Genomic DNA, 24,546 nt, shown 5'->3' with positions numbered 1-24,546 from the left:
AAAGCAGGGGTGAAATTCAGCAGGTTCTGGAGAACCGGTAGCGGAAATTTTGAGTAGTTCGGAGGACTGGCAAATACTACCTCTGGCTGTGTGGGGAAGGAATGGAGATCCTTCCCCTGCCACGGCCACAGAACCAGTAGTAAAAAAAGATGACTTTCCCCACGGGTGCAAAGCATATGCAAATGTGCCGAAAAGGTTCGCCATCACTGGGCTAAACGGACATTAGAAGGACCACATCTGTGGGATCTGGAAAGATGGTGGACTTGTCCTCTTTTTTTTCCACCTTCAACCCTTGTTCCAGAAGAAGTTGGCCTTCCCCAAGCACCCCTCAAAACCCAACAGGTAAAAAGCAACCCAGCTGCTGAAAGAAAAGGGCCCCATATTCAGCTGGGTCGGCTTTGCAAGAGGTGGCAACCCGCAGACCATCCCCGCCCGAAGGATGCTCTGGTCCAGAAGAAGCTGCATCCTTGGCGGCGTCGCCTAGGAGACGCCTAGCAGGGACCGCCTCCGCGCGGCACGACCCAGGTGGCGGTCACGTGACCGCGACGTCACTCCGCCTCCCCTCCCTCCGGCGAGGGCGGCGCGCCGCACGACTTGGTCCCTCGCCGGCCGCCGTCGCCCCATTGTTAAGTGGGCGGCGCCGGAAGCCGCCGTGCGTGCGTGTGGCTGCGTTACGTCGCGTGAGGTAGCTCCGGCCAGGGTCGCCTCGGCGTTTCTCTCCCCGCCCCATAGTCATGGCGGCGGAGCAGGAGGCCTTGAAGGGCGGCGGAGGCGGAGGCGGCGGCAACAGCGTCCGCAACCGGGGAGGCGTCCAGCGCGTCGAGGGGAAACTCCGCGCCAGCGTGGAGAAGGGAGACTACTACGAGGCGCACCAGATGTACCGGACTCTCTTCTTCAGGTGCGTATAGGGAGGGTGGCCCTCCTCCTCCTCCTCCTCCTCCTTCCAGACGCTTCCATTGGCGCACCCGAGCGCCGGCAGCACGCCATTGGCTGTGCCGCGTGTCCTTCTCGGGCCCTCGAAGCCCCATTGGTCGAGGAGGAGGAGGCGGGGGAGCGGGCACGCCGGTCTGGCCAAGGCAGGGGTGGGAAGGTGCTGGTGGGGCGTGGGAGGAGGGGAGGAAGGACTCCCTAGCCCATTCTCCCCTCCCATGGCCGGGCTTGGCTATGCTTCGGGTAAAGAGGGGTAATGGGGATCCCTAATAGGGAATTTGGGGGGGGGGATGTTGGCGCAGCGCGATGGGTGGACTTCAACTCCCAAGGGGGATTCTGGGAGTTGAAGTCCACCCATCCTAAATGCAGTTCTATTCCATTGGAAGTCTTTAAGAAGATGTTGGATAACCATTTGTCTGAAACCGTGTAGGATTTCCTGCCTAGGCAGGGGGTTGGACTAGAAGACCTCCAAGGTCCCTTCCAACTCTGCTATTGTATTGTATTAAATAGAATAGAGTTCTTTATTGGCCATGTGTGATTGGACACACAAGGAACTTGTCTGGTGCATCTGCTCTCAGTGTACCTAAAAAGACGAGATACATTCGTCAAGAATGGTAAGGTACAACAACACTGAATGATAGTCACAGGGTACAAAGAAGCAATCAGGAAACAATAGCAGTATAAATCGTAAGGACACAAGCAGCAAAGTTACAGTCCTGCGGTCATAAGTGGGAGGAGAGTGCCCCAAAGGGACACCTGGGCCCAAACATGGAAGCTTATTCTACAAACTGTCGTCCTCTCTAGAGCAGGGGTCTCCAATCTTGGCTACTTTTAAGACTGGTGGACTTCACTGGCTGAGGAAGTCTGGGAATTGAAGTCCACAAGTCTTTAAAGTGGCCACGGTTGGAGACCCCTAACCCTAGTGCAAACCCAACTGCACCTTGTGGGGCCGGGCCGGGGGGGGGGGGGGGGGCTTTTCTTTTCAACAAAAGGGAGATGAGCTCGTTTTGGGGATGTTGAGGCCACACCAATACAGGACCGATGTATGTGGGTATGTAGGTGGATGATAGATAGATAGATGATAGATAGATAGATAGATAGATAGATAGATAGATAGATTGATAGATAGATAGATAGATAGATAGATAGATAGATAGATAGATAGATAGATAGATAGATAGATAGATAGATACTTGGACTTGGACTTAATCTTCATAAATGTCAACGTCCATAAGGCAGTGATCGTTGCATTGTGAAGGCCAGGGGCAGGACGTCACGGATTACAGCATGCCATTGATTCCGATTTAGGGCGGCTTGTTGGGCATCGGTTATCGAGAAATGGAGTGGACACGATAGATGGATGGATGGATGGATGGATGGATGGATGGATGGATAGATGGATAGATAGATAGATATCCTTTTGGAGGAACAAATGGGTGAGTTTCAAGTTGGATTCACAGATGATGCTAGGCTGGTTGCTGGGGGTGGGGGCAGGTTTGAACCAGCTTGTTCGCCTTGGGTGGTTTCTTGCCTTGAGTAAACCTGACCGGTTGTGCTGTATTCTTAGACCTGTAACACAGCTGTGGTTGAAGCATTCATTCTCTTGTTCCATCAGATTTTATTTATTCATATCTCACCCATCTCACTATCCATAGTGATTCTGGGCAAGTTAGTCTGTTCTCTCTCTTTATTTTTAATAAGGTTACTATTTCCAAGGCTCTTGTGTAGATCATTATGGTTGGGGCCGTTGACGCTCAAGGCGTGAACGCAAAACCTTTGAGTAGTGGTTTCATATCCAGGTCAAAGTAGTGAGGATTGAAAAGGGGGTTAAGCTAATCTAGAATATACAGAAATAGGCTTGTCAACAGTTGAACTGGATGGTTTAAATAGTCCTCCGTGTTAAAGAGCAATAAGCCTGAAAATAGCCTCCCACCCACCCCCTTGCTTGTAATTACTATGAATGAGCTGTAATAAAAATGTATTCATTTTTGGCAGTAGGTAGGCCCAAAAGGTAACTTAAGAGGCTTGTTTTATATATGTATGTATGTATGTATGTATGTATTTGTGTATATCTTTATGTGTGTATATCTTTATGTGTGTATGTATGTATGTGTGTGTGTTTGTGTGTTTTGTATTTGTGCTGATAAATAAATAAAATACAACACAAATGTAACAAAGGCAATAGTAAAAATATTGTGTTTCTGTCTGGATGGTCTCTTGTGACAAGCTGATAGACAGAGAATGGAAGCAGTATGCTTCCTCCCATATTTTAGCATACCACGGGTTGTGACACTATATATATATATACACCTATACCTATACCCGTGAAAATCTACGAAACCATATATATAGATATAGATATATAGATATAGATATTCGTAGATTTTCACGGATATAGGTATGCTGGTCTTGGTTTGGTTGGTTTGGTTTATTAGATTTATATGCCGCCCTTCTCCCAAGGACTCAGGGCAGTGTACAACATTAAAAGAAACACATAATACAAAAGTAAAAAAAAATAGAATATCCCAAACAAACCCAATTAGAATTAACAATAACATTTTTTAAAAAAATTCGAATTAAAATTAACAATGATCACTAATTTATTTTCTTTGTCTTGGCGTTCTGACTATCGAAATAAGAGAAACACCCCCACAACATGAATAAATGTGATGATACTTCCCGCCTACCAGAAATCTGGAAACTAGCCCTAGTCAATAAATGAGCCCCAGCCACAAAAACCAACACAGGACCCAGAACAACACAGGACACCATCACTAATCACCCTCACCAAACATCAATTCCATCAACCAATCAAGATGTGACAACACAGCCAACCAATCCGTTTAAAGCAACAAAGCCAACATTCCACACACACTCACCTATATTTATAGAAAAACGGCAGCTCCGATCCCGCTTTGCTCGCACAAGCACGAAGCCGAAGGCACCAGCCTGAAGATGACGAGTCTGACCTCGTCAAAACGTCGCCAAGATACTGTCAATCTTAGATGGGAAAAGACCCAAATACGCCAAGACCTGCATATATGTATTTACATATCTACATAGATACACAAATACACACACACAAAAACACATACAAATATAAAGTGAGCTGAAGAGGCTTTGAAAAAGAACAGAAAAGAGTAACATCTGTGCGAAGCTTCAGCATATATACAATAAGACCAATAATGCTCCCAACTGCAACTTTTGAGGTGTTCTTTTCTTTTTAAGAGACTGGCTTGCCTGCTGTTCTAGAAATTTCCATGCTGCAATGCTACCTTTTAAGTCACCAGATGGTTATGGATAGTATTAGATGAAGAATCTTATCAAAATTAGTAACATTGCTTCACCCCAGATGTGATAAATATACCAAAAAAATAACATAATACCTGGTGCTACCCTAAGCGGTTTTGAAAAAAAATGACTTCTTCAGAAAGATGGGCCCCTAAGGAATAATTTTTTGGGAAATCAAATGAAAATCCCATTTAGCTGCTGTTCACTTTAGCAAAAATCATAATAATGATGATGTGATCAAGCAAGATTTATTTTGCTAATTTTATATCTGTTTTTAGCCCAGAGGTAGTTGCAGCGTAATGCAGCCATCTCCAAACTGGTGGTGTTCTGTTGTGTTGAGATTACAAAATTCCAGATTTTCAGCCTGTGGTGGTATTGGCTGAATATTCCTACAGTTGTGTAAAATATTTGGAGAGCACTAAGTTGAGGGCAGCTGTCTTAATGATACCTGAAAAGGGAAAGATGCAAGTGATTTAAAAGACTAAGAAATCTGTTGTTCTGTAGGCTTTTGTAGGTTGGATCTCACTTCATCAGAGGCATCTGACAAAGTGGACTCCAGCTTGTCAAAATTCCTGCCACAATAAATCTGTTAGTCTTTATTTGGAGGTAAGTCCCTTTGGAAGCAGCCTTATTTAATTCTGAAATAAGCTGAATTGGGATCAGAGTGTTCCGAACTCTTGGATTTGTGTTATGGCAGATTTGGCGTCTTTCCAAATTGTTCAGATGAACTGCTGAACTGTCCTCTTGACAGCTCTCACACCCATTACGTGCAACAATAGTAAATAACAAAATCAGCCACCTAATTAGAGCACTGCTGTTGAAAGTCTTCACAACCATCCATTTTCCAGGTTAGCCTCAGTAGTCGTATAAAATGCTTATGGTTGGATGAATCTGGGAGAGAGTTGAAACTTATGTTTGCATGCTCTTTATGATTTGTCATTCACATCAGATTAAAACCATGGATAATTTAAAACACGATACCCATTTTGCATTCATTATGGGGTGATAAGGAGTTGTAGAAGAAGAGACATTTTTGAGATTCTAAATCGGTGGGTTTGGTGGCAAGCTGGAAAATGAATGAAGGATCCAAAAGTCATTTTACCCATCACACCAAATAGTAGAAAACTTGTTAGGAATCAGCAACGGGGGCAAAAGCTTGACCCTTAATTCAGTGAAAATATACTAGGGATAAGGTCAACACTGCCAGAATATTTCGCCTCCAAATCTTACCATTCTGGAGATGGCTTGGTAGTTTCTGGAAATAATATTTTTTTCTCCAAACCAGGAGCTAAAATGTTGATATTTTTTTTTGGATTTTACCAGAGTCCAGAGAGATATATTCTGTAGTTATCTACCTGGTTGTCTGACTGAATGGTCTTAAGAAAAAAAGAGACCAAAATCACTCTTGAGTATTGATGGGTTGGGAAAGTTAGCTTCTCAGGGTCCTCTTGTTGAGATAACCAGCTTCTCTTTCGTTAAACTTCTGTAATTATTTTGAATCCATGCTGGCAGCCAAATAATTAGTAGGCCTCATTGTGGCCAGTTTGACAAGAAGCATTTGAGTTTGGCCCACACTGGCTTTTCTTGCGTGGTATTAATGTCTGTGGTATGCTAAAGCAGTGGTCTCCAACCTTGGCAACTTTAAGACCTGTGGACTTCAACTCCCAGAGTTCCTCAGCCAGCAAAGCTTTGCTGGCTGAGGAACTCTGGGAGTTGAAGTCCACAGGTCTTAAAGTTGCCAAGGTTGGAGACCACTGTGCTAAAGGACATCAGCAGAAGTCAATTTTCTTCTCACTAGCTACAGCATTTGTGTTTGTTCTTCTAAGCAAGATCAAAGAATCTAATGCCATTGGGGGTTCCACTCATAAATATAAGAACTACAGGTAATCCTCAACTTACAACCGTTTGTTCAGAGATTGTTCAAAGTTGTGTCACTTCAAGGAAGTGCCTTATGACTGTTTTTCACACTTACCGATCCCTGCGGCAACCCCATAATTCTGGTGCTTGGCAACTGGTTCATATTTATGACAGTTGGGGTCATGTGATTCACTTTACAGCCGTATTACTAATTTAAGAAGTGCAGTGACTCACTTCACATCTGTGGCTAACTCAGGTCGCAAAATGGGGCAAAAAGACACCTTAAACAGCTGTCTCACTTAGCACCAGAAATTTATGGCTCACTTGTGGTCGTAAGTTGAGGACTGCCGGTAAAGTTCAACGTTACTTTTTAGCCTCCTAATCTTGTATTTTCTTGATAATGTTGGTCACCGTCTTCGTTAATTGGAAGTTCTGGGGGACATATTCCTAGCCTAGCTTGGAGACAGCTAATCTATGGCTTATATTATTATTTTTTTCGATAATGCTTTGTACTTTCCTAAAACAGAGCTCTGAAAAGACATTACTTCTTTATTTGAGACCAAAAAAAACCCAAACCATCAACTTGGTGTCCTCAGCCGTCTCAATACCCCCGAGCAGCAATGAATTATTCACTGTTTAAATGCTTAAGTGTCAAGATTATAATTAACCTATGATCTGAGTTGTGATGGTATGCGCTGCGCACATTCTGTGCCAAAATAGGGGAATTGTGTGACCTTTAAATGGAATATGATAAACTCTCATTTTGTGCGCTGATTTCGAGTAATTCTGTACTTTGTAACTGATTGGAACAGGCAAAATGCCCATTTCCTGCCTGGCTGAGGTTGGTATCATGGGATATTGTTCAAATAATTTTATTCTAAGCCTAGCCCAAAAGTTGGAGGCATTGGTGCATCAGAAATATGGGAAGATTGGAATTAAATAAGTAGCAAAAGTGAATTCTGCCCCTAAAAATTACATCGGCCTTTATTTTGAAAATAAAAACCGGGATGACTAAAATAGTAGACAATAATCTCATAATCTTTCAATAATCTTCCCTGCTTAGTTTTTTGTGGCACCGTTGCCTGTTAACACATCAACACTCTGATGATTAATGGGACTGAGAATGAGCAAAAGGAATCTGTTGTTAGTTGCGAAGTCGTATCTGACCCATCGCGGCCCCAAGGACAACGTTCCTCCAGGCCTTCCTGTCCTCTACCATCTCCCGGTGTCCATAGAAGCTCATGCCGACTGCTTCTGTGACTCCATCCAGCCCCCTCATTCTCTGCCGTCCCCTTCTTCTTTTGCCCTCCATCGTTCCCAGCATGAGGCTCTTCTCCAGGGAGTCCTTCTTCCTTCTCATTTGGTGGCCAAAGTCTTTGAGTTTCCTCTTCAGGATCTGGCCTTCTAAAGAGCAGCCAGGGTGGATCTCCTCTAGGACTGACCGGTTGGATGGCCTTGCAGTCCAAGGGACTCAATGCAGGAGTCTTCTCCAGCACCAGAGTCCAAAGGCCTCCATTCTTTGGTGCTCAGCCTTCCTTATGGTCCAGCTTTCACAGCCATCCATTGAGAGCCGAAGTGGCACAGTGGTTAAATACAGCACTGCAGGATACTTCAGCTGACTGCAGTTCGGCTGTTCAAATCTCACCGGCTCAGGGTTGACTCAGCCTTCCATCCTTCCAAGGTGGGTAAAATGAGGACCCGGATTGTTGGGGGCAATATGCTGACTCTGTAAACCGCTTAGAGAGGGCTGAAAGCCCTATGAAGCGGTATATAAGTCTAACTGCTATTGCTATTGCAACTGGGAAAACCATAACCTTGACTAGACCCACTTTTGCTGGCAGGGTGATCTCTCTGCTTTTTAGTAGGCTGCCTAGATTTGCCTGTTGGGAAGCTCAAATATATGTATATTTCAGAAAGATACATTGTAGGGTGTAAAAGGAAACAGAAGGGGAAACAAAGAAGGCATGGTTTTGATCAGCAGGGTCATTAGCTGTAAGAATTAAAGCTGGCTCCATCAGGTTTTCTTCTGGTTAGCAGTACAATGGACACAATTAGATTTCTTTGTCTGCTTTTTTTAAAAGAGTTGCGGTACCCTTCCTGCTCAGTTTCACAGATGGGATTCTAAATCCTCCAGTTCCTTGGAACTAACACTGTTCTATATTTCTCATTCTAGACGTTCTGGAAACAAGACAGTCGAAGGCTTCAAGTCCAATGAGAAATACCATAGTCCTCTAGAACAAGTGCTTCTCAACCTTGGCCCACCTGAAGATGCGTGGACTTCAACTCCCAGAATCCCCCAGCCAGCTCTGCTTCAGGTGACCAAGGTTGAGGAGCACTGCTCTAGAAGCATGGTTGCCATCACAGGTCCTGCAAAAGCTTTTGGGGCGTTTGCTCTACTTGGAATCCCTGGAGCTAAAAATTGCAGGGATTTATAATTCCTTGTGTGAAACGTACATCGTTCCTCGTTACTTAAATCTTCTCAGGGTGTATCCAATCAGCAGTTCTACAAACACATGCGGGCTGCAAATCTCCTGGGGTTTTTTTGAATCGTGACCCGTCAAAACCGCGGAGGACAAAATCGCGCTCGACGAAAGGGTGCATGTGATGTCATCACAGCGCGACGAAAAAAATTAAAAATTGAAATAAAATTAAAATTAAAGCAAGCCGATTCACATAAAGGTAAGGGTTAGGTTTAGGCTTAGGGTTAGGTTAAGGGTTAGGGTTAGGTTTAGAGCGTTAGGGTTACGTTTAGCATTAGATTAAGGGTTAGCGTTAGGTTTAGTGTTACGTTAACGGTTAGGTTTAGGGTTAGATTTAGGGTTAGGTTTAGGGTTAGGTTTAGGGTTAGGTTTAGGGTTAGGTTTGGGGGGGTTAGGGTAAGGTTTTTGCTTTATTTTTACATTTTTCGATCACAGCGCAATGTTTTCGTCGCGCTGTGATGACGTCAAATGCGCGCTTTCGTCGAGCGCGATTTTGTCCTCCGCGGTTTTGTGGTGGAACCTTTTTGAATACCATTTGGTATCTCCTGGCCCTTCCCTTTATAATATTAGTACAGTTATGTGGGCATATGTTCCATACAGCCAGAGGTTCGTTGGAGCCGCAGGCCAAGAGACGGGGAAAGAGGGTGTATTTTGAAGCTGGCTCCTCTTGCTGCCTTTTTGCCAATTTTCTGGCTTAGCGTATGAAAATCCACTGGAGCTTATCGTGTGATTTGGCTTGCTGTGGTGTCAACTTCAACATCTGTCAATTGCCCCTGTACATTCCCTTACCTCCCCCCCCCTCTGGTATTTGAGAAGGGCAAACAACGGTACAGAGGCAGCCCCATCATGATACAGGGAGCTTCGACTTACGACAGTTACCGTTTAAAGTCACAACAGCAACAGAAAATGTTTCATAGTTATGATCTTCGCAGCCTGCTCGCACAACCACATGGTCGAATTTCAGGTGTTTGGCCACTGGTTCGTACTTACGACCATTGCCGTGTTCTGTGGTCACATGATTCCCTTTTTCCGACCTTCCGACAAGCAGAGTCAACGTTAAAGCTGGATTCACTTAAGAGCCGTGTGAACTAGCTTTTCAGCTGCGGTGATTCCCTTAACGACTGCGCGAAGAAAACCCGTAAAACGGTGCAAAGCTCCCTTAACAAAGGTCTCACTTAACCAAGTAGGTTTGGGGCTCAACTTGTGACCATAAGTCGAGGACTACCTGTGTGTGTGTCATATTTCGTTGTCGAAGGATTGTAGCCTCGCCGAGCAGCTTGGCAAATTTGAACAACTGGGAAGGAAACAGGCACTTCAACCAAAAAACTGGTCCTGAATTGGGGATTCACTCCCAAGCCAAGGGCACCCATTCCTCACCAGCCTTCAAAAAAATAATAATAGAAAGTTCCTTTCCTTCCCTCCCAGGCCGATCTTGGCAGCTGCAGCTGAGGTCGCTCAGCCTTGCAGGGAGAAAAGTTACTCAAAGAAATGACCATATTTTTCGGTGTATAAGACGCACCGGAGTATAATTACAAAGAGGTAAATTTTTAAAAAGGGTTTTGCACTCTGCAGGCCTCCCAAACCCTCTGCACACCTCATTTTTTTGTGAACAATGGGGCATGCAGAGAGTTTGAGAGGCCTGCAAAGTGCTCCTGGGGGCTGGGGGGGGGGCAAAAACAAAAAACGGCGCGTTTTTCACTCGTTTTTGCCCTCCCCAGCCTCCAGGAGCACTTTGCAGGCCTCCCAAACCTTCTGCACGTCCATTTTTGTGAGGGGAGGGGAAAGGGCTTCAGGAGGCCAAAAATGGCTGTATTCAATGTATAAGAGGCACCCAGATTTTCTTTTTGGGGGGGGCGAGGTGCGTCTTATACTCCGAAAAATACAGTAGTTATTTTCAGTAGAAAAGTTAAGAGATTCTACCAAACAGCCAAGTTTCAGTTTGGTGGCAGGTTCGTAATGACTGCGGTTCACTTTGTTGGGATGAATATGGGCATTCCAGCACAATTGTTTCTCAACCTCAGCTACTTTCAAAGATGTGTGGACATCAACTCCCAGAATTCTGGGCGTTGTCATCCACACATCTTTAAATGGGGCAAGTTGAGTAACTCTTAATACCTTGAGAGTTAGCTCTTCGTCTTCCGGTTGATGGACAGGAGTCGCCTCTTTCCTCCCGAGTGTATGAAGAAGAGCTGTGGCAATAGCACCAGTGGGGCCTCTTCATCTGCCTTTCGGGGTTGTTTTCCCCCCAAAAAATGGGGCTTAAATGCATAGATTACCTTCCAGGATGCATTTGATTTAAATCAACTCGATTTAAATCATAATTTTTAAAGAGCCACTGTCACCTCTGTCCTGCAGCAGCTCTTTCTCTCACCTACTGTTGACAGTCCCAATATTGCAGAATACACAGCCTCATGCTGCATAATTAAGCTCCATTTCATGCTGAATAAACTCAATTATAAATGTATCTTAAATAGAAAACTATCCTTAGATAGATTTTTACTCCAAAAGCATTTTATTAAAATAAATTTGATTTTAAAAAATCTGATTTAAATTAAAAAAAACTGATTTAAATCAGAAAAATCATTTTTTTTAATCATCCTTTTTTATCCATCCTGTTACCTTCCGTTAAGAAGTAAATGCGCAACCTGGTTTGCTGAGAAGACACAGGCTATTTATTCTGATCCAACAGATTTACCCCAACTTGCCTTCTGCAAGCTCTGATTCCTTGCTCTGCCTCCTGCAATTTTGAAAATGGGATCTCTGTGAAGTTACCAGGCCTCTCGGAGCCTGTCCCTTCGTGGTGTGTCCTGTGTAAGGTTTCCTAAAAATGCCCTAATTGATTCACGAGTATCGAGTCAAGTTTCAATACAAAACTATCATTTATTAAGAGCATCATAGGCAAGATCTTTTCAGAGTCAGGTCTAAGCTTTGTTTGAGCTATAGCTGAACTTTAACCCTCTTCCTTCCCTCCCCTTACTCTGGGTCATAAATCATATTCACCAATGAGGTGCACTTCTCCCAAGCCTGCTGCAGTGATCTGAGATCTGACTTCAGCCAACAGTATGCGTGGATTCAATTTCAATTTCAATTTATTAAGTTTGTATGCCGCCCTATTCCCGAGAGACTCAGGGCGGCTAACAATAAAGGGAGGGGATACAAAAAAAAACAATTAAAAAAAAAAAACAACAATTTAAAATTCTACAACAGCCATAACCTCGAGTGGGGCTGGATAGTTCAGCAGCCCCAGGCCTGCCGGAACAGCCAGGTCTTAACTGCTTTGTGGAAGGCCGGAAGGGTAGTGAGGGTCCGGATCTCCACGGGGAGCTCGTTCCAGAGGGCCGGAGCAGCCACAGAGAAGGCTCTCCCCCGAGGAGTTGCCAGCCGACATTGGCCGGCAGATGGAATCCGGAGGAGGCCTAATCTGTGGGATCTAATAGGTCTTTGGGAGGTGACTGGCAGGAGGCGGTCTCTCAGGTAGCCAGGTCCGATACCATGTAGGGCTTTAAAAGTAACGACTAGCACCTTGAAGCATGTCCGGAGACCAATGGGCAGCCAGTTCAGCTCGCGGAGGATAGGTGTAACGGTGTACCGAGGTGCACCCACAATCTCGCGCGGCTGCATTCTGGACAAGCTGAAGTCTTCAAACACTCTTCAAGGGCCACCCCACTTTATGCACTTTCCCCCTCACCCTTCTCTCACTATGGCAACATTGGGAGTTGACATCCTGGTTATCTTTTCATTCTTCCTCTTGATGTAATTTTTAATTTAATTTTTTAAAAAATCTTTTCATTTGCAGGTACATGTCGCAGGGCAAACACGCGGAAGCCAGAGAGCTCATGTACTCAGGGGCCCTGCTCTTCTTCAGTCACAATCAAGTAAGACCGATTTAACATGGTGGGAAGGCGGTTCCACAAATAATCAGCCCAGAGAAGTTGGGGTGGGAAAGGAGATGCCCATCTCAAAGTTGGCAGCCAAGAGGGCAAGATAAAACACTTCTAGGCTTCCCAAGAACATGAACAAAACCCCCTTTTATTTCCTCCGGCCAGGGCCATTCATCGTCCACCTGTGGCCTTACTCCCAAGTCGACCCCTGTTCTTTAGCTCTTCCCTTCGTCTGGCAACTCTGCACATGCACACACTGGGAACAGGCTCCAGCTGTTCTTCTGCCTCACTGATGTCGGACTCTGAAGGCAGCTGATGACTGGCATACGGCCCTGGCCCCCTCTCTGCCTCCGACACAGAGCCCTCCTCAGAGCCTTCCCCAGACTCCAGGAGTGGCCCATCTTCCTCCCCAACCTCCTCACTGTCCAAATCTGTCCAAACTCCACTGACCACTGGTGGGCCACAACAATCCCAGATCTGCCCTCTTTTAAGTGTCTTGCAGCCCTTCCCTGCAATAGAAGCAATATTTAATTTACATCCCAATATTTAATTTCCTCCTAGCCTCATCACCCCTATTATTTTCCGGATACCTAGGAACGTGGTCAAATGCTTCCCCTTCCTTTTGTTTTCTGTTTTGTTTTAGCAAAATAGCGCCGCTGATCTCTCCATGCTTGTTCTGGAATCCTTGGAGAAATCCGACGCAAAAGTGACAGACGAGCTATTAGGTGAGTGTTCCCCCCCCCAGTTGTTGTTGTTTTGTGTCCCCCCCCCTTTTATTGTTCCACCCTGGAGTCTTGCGATCTATTGCCCACAAGTCCTGCTTCCCAATTTCCCCATTTTTCCGTGGTTTTTACCTCTGCTCCAAAATGGTCTCCCGAAGATATTAGACCGATTTTAACTGTGGTTGGACACATTCCCTCTCAAAACCGTGTCTTCCCAATCTTGGCAGATTTAAGATGATTAGACTTTTCAACTCCCAGAATTCTTCACTCAGCATTCTTGGATGTTCAAAGTCCACCCATTTTTAAAGCTTCCAGTGTTGAGAAATGTTTCTCCTAAAAAGTCCCCAATGAGCTGTGATGGTGAATTGTCCTTTCACCATTTTCCAGTGGAGTCGAGGGAGGGGGTCACACGTGGGTCTTACACAGCCCGATTGGTCCATTAGACTGAGAGAAAACTTCATAGCCTTCTGCTCTTCCTATTGGCTCCCAGTTTCCTCTCAGTCTCTTGGTCCTAGCACTGGGTAGTTTTGGCTCTCTAGGTAGGAAACTTCAAACTTATAAATTAGTAGGTTTTTTTTCTATTCAGTTTGATCAATTGGCTTTATTAAATTTAAAATTGTTGGCTGCACCCAAATGGACAGTCTCCTGTCCTAAGCGGTGGGGAAGGGCCCCGTGAGGTGATCTATACCTTCCCTCTCCGCGGGCCAGGCGCTTCGTACCAATTCCCGGGCTGCAGGAGTAACGGGCGTCCCCTGCAGCCTCTCAGCCCTTTTTAATTCACAGGAATGCTACCGCACCTCACATCCGTAGCTTTCCTGGCTAGATATCCTGAGATCATTTGACTGCTTTTCATGACTTGCCCACAGTTCTGAACAGATACCTCTAGGGGTTGAAGAATTGTCCCTAGGTGGACCACAATGTCTGGTCCTTTCTTCAACACAAGCAGAAGCTGCGAGGTCTTCGGAGTAATTGACCTCTTGGCCATTTTGATAGACAACCACTCCTTCGACCTGTCTCCTTGCTAAAGCTCTCAATTCCTAGGGAGCTGTGAAAATATCTACAGACCCCCTCGCATCCTGGACATAAATTGTTTCAACTCCTACCCTCAAAACGACGCTATAGGGCACTGCACACCAAGACAATTAGACACAAGGACAGTTTTTTCCCCTGAATGCCATCACTCTGCTAAACAAATAATTCCCTCAACACTGTCAAACAGCGGCCCTGTCTTATGTATCTATATATAAATATAATTTCAAGAAGCTTCAGTAGTGCATCTGTGAGAATTGGGATGTGTGTGATTGCTACATTTATTTAAAGATTTGTGTCTCTCTTATCTTTTTAAAGTCGAGTCACCTCAATGTTGTCCTAAGCCTTGCCTCTTTGACTTGCCTCTAGAGAACCTGGCAAAAATGTTCAGCCTGATGGATCAAAACTCACCCGAAAGAGTCGCTTTTGTGTCCAGAGCCCTGAAGTGGTCCAGCGGGGGATCGGGGAAGCTGGGACATCCAAAACTACACCAGTTGTTGGCTATCACGTTATGGAAAGGTGGGGATCCCGAGCTGAGCTGCTGGCTCTTCCAGTGCGCCTGGTTTTTACCCTTAAGAGTTGCACGCACCGGTGGATCTTGGGTGAGGGAACATCTGCCATGCCCCCATGAGGCTGCTTTTATGGAATTTTGTGGAATTGAGGTCTATATTGTTCTGACCGAGGCTTCCCAAGAGCATGAAGCAAACTCCTGGTCCCGACAAAAATCCCTTTTATTAATGGACTGTGAATTCTGCTCATTCACCTCCAGCAAAGTCTTTCGAGGGAGGATTTACAGTCACAGACCTTATCTGGCTTGGAGAGCTGCCAGGCCGATCTCTGCAAAACTTTGCAAGGAGTCTGGGAGAGTCACAAACCAATTAAGGGAACTAATTGTCTCCTGCAAACTCCACTCCCCTTTCCCTCCTCTTTTGTTTCCTCTGGGAGAGGCCATTCATCGTCCACCAGTGGCCTTCCTCCCAAGTCGACCCCTGTTCTTTAGCTTTTCCCTTAGTCTGGCAGCTCTGCACATGCGCACACTGGGAACAGGCTCCAGCTGTTCATCTGCCCCACTGATGTCTGACTCTGAAGGCAGCTGATAACTGACATACGGCCCTGGGCCCTTCTCTGCCTCCAGCGCAGAGCCCTCCCCAGACTCCAGGACTGGCCCATCTTCCTCCCCAACCTCCTCACCGTCCGAATCTGCTGCCAGCTACACCGGAGGGCCACAACAGATGCATCTTAAAAATTCCTTCTGAGGTCATGCTGGCTGGAGAATTTGGGGAGTTGAGGTCAATGCATCTTAACGTTGCTTGCTGAGAAACACTAGTTTGGAGTAAGATAGAGAGAGACCTTCAACCATTCTGCTAGCCCTGTCAAAAGAAGCATCCTTTATACTTACAAGAACCCAAAAATTAAAATATAAAATTATGTTTTTCTATGGCACACTTAATGTATTTCTACCCGATTCAGACTCCTTGCTGTATTTTAGACCATAAAAATAGTTAACCCTAGCTGTAAGTTGACTTTGGTTGGTCCCGTAACCCCAGAAGTGGTTGGAATCACACGATCATGCCGAGCCAAGGAGCCATAATTTACAAATCCCAATGGCTGCCCTGGGGCATCGCGGGAAGCCAGTTGGGCTAAGGGCAAGGCACGAACCCATCTAGCCATTGCTTCGACCGTTCCGCTGAAGAGCCACCCATCCCAAGCTGACCTTTGTTTTTCCCCATGTCACTTTTCTTCTAGAGCAGAACTATTGTGAATCTCGCTATCACTTCCTGCACTCGATGGACGGGGAAGGTTGCGCAAATATGTTGGTGGAATATTCCTCCGCCAAGGGATATCGCAGCGAAGTGGACATGTTTGTGGCTCAAGCTGTGTTGCAGTAGGTGTTCCTTTCTACGTCGGATCTTTCAGCCCATACTTTTGTGTCCTATCCACCATGGCCAAAACAAGGCATGGGTTGACCATTGGTTTCTCACCACCTACTATTTGGCCGTAGGGCTGTAAGAAATGGCGATTTATCTTCCAACCATCCAGCTGGGTTGATCTGTTTTGGTCTCCTTTAATAGTTGTCGCAAAGATGTTTTTCCAGGAAGGCATCTAGGCTGGATTTTTTTTTTCCTTGAGGAAGAAGATGATGTTTCGCATCTCACCTGAGAATTCTTGGATGAGAAGTGAAACTACTACTATTTCTCTTCCTCCCCTCCTCCTCCTCTCCTCTCCCTCTTCTCCTCTTGCTCCTCTCTTCCTTCTGCCCCTGTCCTCCCCTTCTCCCTCTCCTCTTCCTCCTCCTTTCCTCCTGTCTTTCTCCTCTCTTCCTCCTCATTCTCTTCCTCCTGTTCTCCTGTCCTCTTCCTCCCCTCCTCTTCCTCTTGCTCCTCTCTTCCTCCTGCCCCTGTTCTCCTCCCTCTCCTCTTCCTTTCCTCCTGTCTTCCTCCTCCTCTTCCTCCTGTCCTCCTCATTCTCTTCCTCCCGTTCTCTTCCTCCCCTCCTCTCCTCTTTCTTCTCCCCTCCTCCTCCTCTCCTCTCCTCTTCCTCTTCTCCTCTTGCTCCTCTCTTCCTCCTGCCCCTGTCCTCCCCTTCTCCCCCTCCTTTCCTCCTGTCTTCCTCCTCCTCTTCCTCCTGCCCTCCTCATTCTCTTCCTCCTGTTCTCCTGTCCTCTTCCTCCCCTCCTCTTCCTTCTCCCCTCCTCTTCTCCTATCCTCTCCCTCTTCTCCTCTTGCTCCTCTCTTCCTCCTGCCCCTGTCCTCCTCTTCTCCCTCTCCTCTTCCTCCTCCTTTCCTTGTGTCTTCCTCCTCCCCTCCTCCTATCCTCCTCCTAATTCTCTTCCTCCTGTTCTCCTGTTCTCCTGTCCTCTTCCTCCCCTCCTCTTCCTCTTCTCCTCTTGCTCCTCTCTTCCTCCTGCCCCTGTTCTCCTCTTCTCCCTCTCCTCTTCCTTCTCCTTTCCTCCTGTCTTCCTCTTCCTCCTGTTCCCCTCCTCATTCTCTTCCTCCTCTCCTCTTCCTTCTCCCTCCTCCTCCTCTCCTATCCTCTTCTCCTTGCTCCTCTCTTCCTCCTGCCCCTGTCCTCCCCTTCTCCCTCTCCTCTTCCTCCTCCTTTCCTCCTGTCTTCCTCCTCCCCTCCTCATCTTCCTCCTGTTCTCCTCATTCTCTTCCTCTTCTTCCTCCTCCTCGTTCTCTTCCTCTTCTTCCTCCTCCTGAAAAAAAACAACACCACCAGCCTCTTTGAGACAACGGTGACCTGAATGAGGGAGAATCTCCATAGACACATTTACCAATTTGCCGTTCATTCCCCGTTTTAGATTCCTCTGCTTGAAAAACAAAACCAGCGCCTTAGTGGTTTTCACGACGTACACGGAGAAGCACCCTTCCATAGAAAGCGGCCCCCCCTTTGTACAGCCCTTGCTTAACTTCATCTGGTTTCTGCTGCTGGCAGTTGACGGGTAAGCGTTGCACGAAGCCGCCAAGGGCACGCTTCCTTTTTTTAAAGTCTTCACAAGTTTCACCTGAAACATACCTCTTGTGTGTGTTGGCTGTTTCTTCTTTTTTAGAGGAAAGCTGACCGTATTTACAGTATTGTGCGAACAATACCAGCCTTCGCTGAAACGGGATCCCATGTATAACGAAGTAAGTTTTATCCCAAGTGGGATTGTATATTTTTCACATCCCCCCTTTTTAATTCCTCTGTCTTTTTTTTTAATCTGAGGGTGCGACTCCCAGCTACTTACACAATGGTAACATGGGATGAAAGCAGGCAACTAACCTCCAGATTTGTTTTAAAACCTTAATAAACACTATTCATACTACCGATAGAATATTTGTAGCTCAGAGTTCACTGTGGCGTCCTTGGTGCTCTCTGGGCTAGGTTGTTTCCTTGTGATGAAAGAAATGTCCTTCTGGGTTCAACTCCGAGTGGGGGAAAAGACACTGGAGACATGGAGGCTACTTGGAAAGATGGTTTATTGGTAGACAGGGCCATATGGCTTGAGCCCTGAACAGAAAAGGGATCACATGCTTCAATGTTGGTGGAGAAGAAGAGAAGGGCTGAAGGAGGGGCTTGCTAGGCTTTTTATAACCTGCTCAGTCCCACCTCTCTGTTTCCTGTTCCTGTGTAAGTAATGTATTCTGATAGGTTGTCAGACTCCCATGGGGCCATGCAGGGGCAACTCTCTAGGCTGTGTTTTGAATCCAGGTATGGATGAGTTCTCAGATGCCATGTGGCCAGTTGAGTAAAGGGCCAATATTATCATGCTTTCCTGTAGCTGGTGGAGAAGTCTTTATTATGTAAAGTGGACTAGCTTGGCCGCCTTAATGGCCCATTAACAGTGGGGATGGGCAGGAAGCTACAGGCAGCTATTCTGTCTTTTAAAACATGTGTCTTTCTTTTCATATCCAGAGAAATATTCTGCCTTTTCAATATTTCCTAGGATATTTCATTTTTCTGGGAGAGGGCTGGGTGATAACTTCCCACACTTGAAGATGTTTGATTACCCTACTAGATAACATCATCCGTGCTAGAAGGATGTGGGGAAATTAGAGAACAAACCCCACTCCTTTCTAGCACTGATGATATTGCCTAGTTTAATAATGAAACTGTCTGCAAGAAAACAGCCCAGGTTAGAGAATGGATCCCACAGTCCTCCTCCTCCTCTCCATAAACCCCTCTCCCTTCTAACTCGGATCATTGTTCTGACCGAGGCTTCCCCCAAAAGCACAAAGCAGGGTCCTGGTCCCGAGAAAGCCCCTTTTATTAAATGAATGTGAATTCCTCTCAATCACATTCAGCCAAGGCCTGGCCATGTGCACGCTTTCGGCCCTTTCGGCACGTGAGAACAAAAAGGTTAGCCGTTGCTGTCCTAGCGCAACACTGAACCATGATCAACATCCCAGCAAACATTAATTACGAATAATGACACCCTAGACCAGTGGTTCCCAAACTTGGCAACTTTTAAGACTTGTGGACTTCAACTCTCAGAATTCTCCAGCCAGCTCTGCTGGCTGGAGAATTCTGGGAGTTGAAGTCCACAAGTCTTAAAGTTGCCAAGTTTGGGAACCACTGCCCTACATCATGGGTCATCAACCTGGTCCCTACCGCCCACTAGTGGGCGTTTCGGGATTCCAGGTGGGGCGGTAGGGACTTCGGAGGTTAAAACCTCCTTTTGAGCGAGTGGGCAGGCGCGAGCGCACACATCAATAAACCAACGTGCACGCAAACAAGCAAAACACGTGGGAAGAGGAAGGGGAGGAGTGGAAACTGATGGCAGGGACAGGCAGATAAGTTTCGTTATCTTATAAAATAAAGCGGAGCAGAGCAGTTGCAAAATAGAAAGAAAAGTTAAAGGCAGGAGAGAATTGTTGTTGGCTAATAATAATAAGTGGGCGAACTAGCTCAGCCTTACTTTTGTACATTGCCCTAAGGAAGGTAAAAAAAAAAAGGAGATAAAAAGGAAAAGATAAAAAAAATAACAAAAAGAAGAAAAATAGAGAAAAGGGGATAAAATAAAGGAGGAGAGTAAGCAGTGTTTAGTTTGGCTCATAAATTAAGCTTTGTTATCTTATAAAATAAAAGAAAGAAATAAGTAGAGGAAGAAGAAGGAGAAAATAAAAAAGGGAAAAAGAGATCCTTGATATAGTGAAATACTATAAGAAAGGCAAAGAAGAAGAAGGCAGGAAAAGGAATTTTGTTTTGATGGTGACACTTAATAAAAATTGGCACCTAATACAGCGTTGTTTTTGGTGTTTGTAATAAAAGGGAAAAGAGGAGGGGAAAAAGCACTGTGTGGAGTGCAGATCAAAACGTAAGAGTAAAAGTAGTTGTTAAATTGTGAAACAAATTTAGAACCCATGTCTGAAAAAAAAAGAAATATGCTCATGTTCCGCACTTGCGCAAAAACTGGTTGGCGGTAAGGAAATTTTTCCATCAAGAAAGATCCATTCGTGGGCGGTAAGTAGAAAAAGGTTGACTACCCCTGCCCTAGACAGAGCATTGGGCCCGGCTTAGTATGCGACGCCCAAAATGAGCCACAAGTAACGTATCTTTTTTCCCTCCCCGTGCTTTCTTCAGTACCTAGACAGAATAGGACAGCTCTTCTTCGGTGTTCCCCCAAAACAAACGTCATCCTACGGAGGACTATTAGGTGAGTTGAAGACGCAGGATGGAACTTCCTCTCTCCAGGGTGGGGGGAAATAGCTTGTTTTTCGCGAATGGCTTCTTGTTGGCATGGGGAGGGCAGTAAACGGGTGGGCCCAAATGCAGAAATTGTGTGTGAATTTAAATACTGTACTTTTCAGAGTATAAGACGCACTTTCTCTCCCCCCCCCCCTCAAAAAAAAAGAGAGTGTAAATGTCGGTGCTTCTTATACACCGAATACGGCCATTTTTGGCCTCCCGAAACTCCCGTCCCGGCGTGTCCCGTTTTCACCAAAAATTGGTGAAAACCATTTTGGTCCAAAACGGCCCATTTTTGCTAAAACGGGATATGCAGAGGATTTGGGAGACCTGCAAAGTGCTACTGCGGGCTGGGGAGGGCAAGAACGGGGTGCGTGGGGGGCTGGGGAGGGCAAAAACAGGCGCGTTTTCCACAAAAATGGGTTGCACAGAGGGTTTGGGAGGCCTGCAGAGTGCTCCCAGGGGCCAGGGAGGGCAAAAACTATTTTTTTTCCTTGTTTTCTTCTTCGAAATCTTGGTGCGTCTTACACTCCAGTGCGTCTTATAGTCCAAAAAACACTGTACTTTTTCCTGAATGGTTGGTAACCTCTGGGCTCCTTTTCATTAAACAGTGTTATCTGTCAGGAGCCCCGAAACCCACCTCCTCCATCCCTTTGGAATGAGGTTTTCCCCGCCTGAGATCCAGAACTCCCCTCACTCTGAGGTTGTTGAGAGGAGCTGAAATGTCCTTGCTCTTCACCCTGGCCTTTGAAGAGGGAGAACCCCCTCTCGTGTCATCCCGCTGGCCATCTTGTCTATTTTCAAACTTTTGTGGATCATATTGGCAATCACTTCGATCGTTACAAACAGCACACAAGCTTAATTAAGATCATTCATGCCCTTTTATATAAAAAAAAAAATCCGGCCCGTTTTCTCAAAAAACAGGCCATTTTGGGGAGTTTTGCAGAGTCCAAAAACTTTTCTTTTTTAAATTTGCCTCTTCAAAAGTTTGGTGCGTCTTATACTCCGAAAAATACGTTAGGTTTTTTTTTTTTTTAAAGAATGTATAGGCCGTCCATCTTCAGATAACTGGGTGAATTTCTGTCCTGGGCCCATCTCCGATGAGCATCCCTAAGGCTTTGGGGTTTCCTCCCTTCTGTGATTCCCTCCTTAGGCAATCTTTTAAACAGCCTCATGGTAGCCGGGGAAGAGGAAGAAATAGAAGAAGAACAGCAGGAAAACAGCAGTCCCATCGAGCTGGATTGATCTCCTCCTGAATCCCTCGGAATCCGACCACACGCTCACCCGAGACTCCCACAAACGTCAACGAAAGCTACCGAGAGAAAAAAAAGACATTGGGAACGAATCCTGCCGTCGTTCCTCGACAGGTTCAAGGGGGGGCCCTCTGTTATGTTTAAAAGAAGAAGGTTTGCTGAGATGTTCATGTTTTGGTCTATATTATTTATGTTTTAAAAAGAAACCCTGATGCGCTGGGGGTAGCCAGGAGGAAGAAAAACAACAAACGATTTTGTTGCAATCATTAGCGGATTTGTCTTAATGACGGCAGCAGACCGAAAAAGGCGCTTTCTCTGTGGTTTTTCTGAGCAGTATTTCCCTCCTCTTTCCAGGCCCATGAAATAAAACCAGAACACACATTGGTTGCTTTATATACGTATATATATATATATAGGCTACCATTTTATTCCAGCCGATGCACCGATTAAGGATTTTTGATTGTCAAAAGGGGGGGGGGAAGGAGAGAAAAATGGGGTGGAGTTGTCGAAAATTCAGGCAGTTGCTGCTCAAGAAAGCATCCTGTAGACTGGTGCCAAAATAATCGTCATAATAATAATGAATTTTCAGATGAGCCAAAGAAAAAAATTGCTACTAATTGAAAAAGAGAACAAGAAACCACGCAAGGACTTACACCAAATTCATACCCACCGTAGAGGGGTAAAAATAATACATTTGGGTAATTATAGCAAGGAACAGGCCGAGCATAACTTCGGGTTCTTTTAAAAAATGTCATTTAACCCCAATGGAGGAAGGCTTAGTCCAGGGGTCGGCAACCTTAAAACACTCAAAAGAGCCACAAAGGTCCTAACCGGAAGTTCAATTCTGGAGCTGACCGGAAGTCTGATTCCCGCACCATAAAGTCTCCTCCTAGAGCGGCCTCCTTTTTCCTCTACCTGTCCTAACCGGAAGCCCTATCAATTGTGCAGCCGACCGGTGACAAGGAGCCGCAACAGAGGGATGAAAGAGCCGCGTGCAGCTCCAGAGCCGCAGCTTGCCAACCCCTGGCTTAGTCAAAGGAGAATGGTCCTCTTAGAGGTATGAACAACAGCCTAAAATCTTGTTATTTTCCTAGAAAGATGGTTTTATTAGTCCGAACATCCAGCAATCTGCAGCCCTGCTTCCAAACCCCTCCCCACCCCCCAAAAAATCGCTCCCTTTTGGCTGGCGAAGAAAGCATGCACATATATAGAAGCAAGAGTGATCCTTAGGTGAAGGGGATCTGCGGACCTTTTAGATTATTTATTTTGACGGGGTGATCCATTGACCCATTTTGTTTTTTAACCCTTCGTGTGCAAAAAGAAAAAGAACAAAAAAAACTACAAGTAGCTTACAAAAAAAACCGCTCAACGGGCTTCGCGTAACTCTTACATCCTCGTCTCCATTAACGCACATCGACCCACCGGAAATTTAAACCGTACGATGACACAAAAAAAATAAAATGAAAAAAAACGGAGGAAGGGACGTTTTTATTTTTTCACGTTTTAAAAAAAAAAGGCTTAGATTAATACGGCGATCATGCATGAAAGGGGGAATATTACGTTTTTATTTACTGTAAAAAACGAAACAAAAAAAAGGATGGATTTGTGTTAATTGTTGAGTATAAAATAAATACTTTATACTGGATGTGTGCTGCTCTTACCTGGGGAGCATGGCTAAGCATCACTTTGTATTTTATAGGACTCGGACGAGAGCCTTAAAACCACAATTCTTTATTTTCGCGGGAGCCGGCTGTGATTTCCCTCGGCTGTCTGGGATTTTTCTGCCAGATCTTACTTTTTCTCAAGCCATTGTCCTGCCAGCTTTTGAGTGGTGCGGTAGCCTAGAGGAGGCAGTGAGTTCAATCCTAGGTAGAGGCAGATCTCTCTCTCTCTCTCTCTGGGAACAATGAGAATATATCTGCTGAATGTAACTCCTCATCGGCAACAGGAAGGGCATCGGGCCAGTAAAACACACAGCTCCATTCAGTTGCCCAGACTCCACCCCGCAAGGGATTATGGGATCATTAATAGAGGATGATACCTTTTGCACACGTAGTCCTCGACTTACGACCCCACCTGAGGCCGGAATTCATGTTGCTGTGTGAGACATTTCTTAAGTGGGTTTTGCCCCATTGTATGACCTTTCTCGCCTCCGTTGTTAAGCAAATCAGTAAGTAACCCAATTGTTAAGTGGCTTCCCCACTGACTTTTCTTGTCAAGACGGTCGCAAAAGGGGATCATGTGATTTTTGGGACACAGTCCTAAATACAGTTGCCAAGCCCCTAGATTTTGATTGTGTGACCGTGGAGAAGGTTGTAAGTGCGAGCGCTGGTTGTAAGTCACTTTCTCCGGTGTGGTCATAACCAAGAAGAGTCCCTAACGAAGGGGAATAAGTAGAAGACTATCTAATGCAGGCATAGAAACTTGCTGCTCGCTTTTCACAGCAAGCAGCACGTAAGCGTATCGATTGCAGTAGAGGGGCAGTCCATGTAGAATCCACAAACCTATTTTTACGATAAAATTGCGGATGTGAATTCTTTTCTCTCTCCCTGTTTCTCGACTGATGTTTAGCAGCTGTAGGAAAATATATGTGTGTAACATTTCAGGCAATTTGCAACCCAAAACCGGATCTCTCCATTCGGCACCCAGATTTAGCTTTTCCTGCTTTATTTTAAGTCACTAGGTGGTGCTGAAGTTCAAATGGATGGATGGATAGAGAGATATAGAGAGAGAGATGGATGGATGGATGGATGGATGGATGGATATGAGAGGGAGGGAGTTAGAGAGATAGAGAGAGAGAGAGATGGATGGATGGATGGATGGATGGATGGATGGATGGATGGATGGATATGAGGGAGGGAGATTATATATATAATATAGATAGAGATAGATAGAGAGATGGATGGATGGATGGATGGATATGAGAAGGAGG

General features: G+C 45.5%; 1 protein-coding gene across 2 annotated transcripts; it reads left to right on the top strand.

Moving 5' to 3' along the window:
* The first annotated feature begins 652 nt into the window (after window positions 1-652).
* GET4 (guided entry of tail-anchored proteins factor 4) lies at window positions 653-23,259 on the top strand. 2 transcript variants are annotated; one of them, XM_087701726.1, is made up of 10 exons: window positions 766-898; window positions 4,726-4,827; window positions 12,355-12,433; window positions 13,083-13,164; window positions 14,560-14,709; window positions 15,937-16,075; window positions 17,495-17,635; window positions 17,744-17,819; window positions 20,257-20,329; window positions 21,515-23,259. In XM_087701726.1, exons 3-10 carry the CDS (start codon window positions 12,359-12,361, stop codon window positions 21,604-21,606), a joined length of 828 nt encoding a protein of 275 aa, XP_087557852.1. In that variant the 5' UTR covers window positions 766-898; window positions 4,726-4,827; window positions 12,355-12,358; the 3' UTR covers window positions 21,607-23,259. The 2 variants fall into 2 exon arrangements, with proteins under 2 accessions (XP_087557851.1, XP_087557852.1); XM_087701725.1 differs by lacking the exon at window positions 4,726-4,827 and having other exon boundaries at window positions 653-898.
* The last annotated feature ends 1,287 nt before the right edge of the window (window positions 23,260-24,546 follow it).

The sequence above is a fragment of the Thamnophis sirtalis genome, unplaced genomic scaffold (genome assembly GCF_051295495.1).
Source record: "Thamnophis sirtalis isolate CommonGarterSnake01/CBP01778 unplaced genomic scaffold, rThaSir2_p1.2 scaffold_14, whole genome shotgun sequence".
In the NCBI taxonomy this organism is placed as follows: Eukaryota; Metazoa; Chordata; class Lepidosauria; order Squamata; family Natricidae; genus Thamnophis; species Thamnophis sirtalis.
Note: the sequence above shows the minus strand (reverse complement) of the source record. Positions and strands in the feature narration are given on the sequence as shown.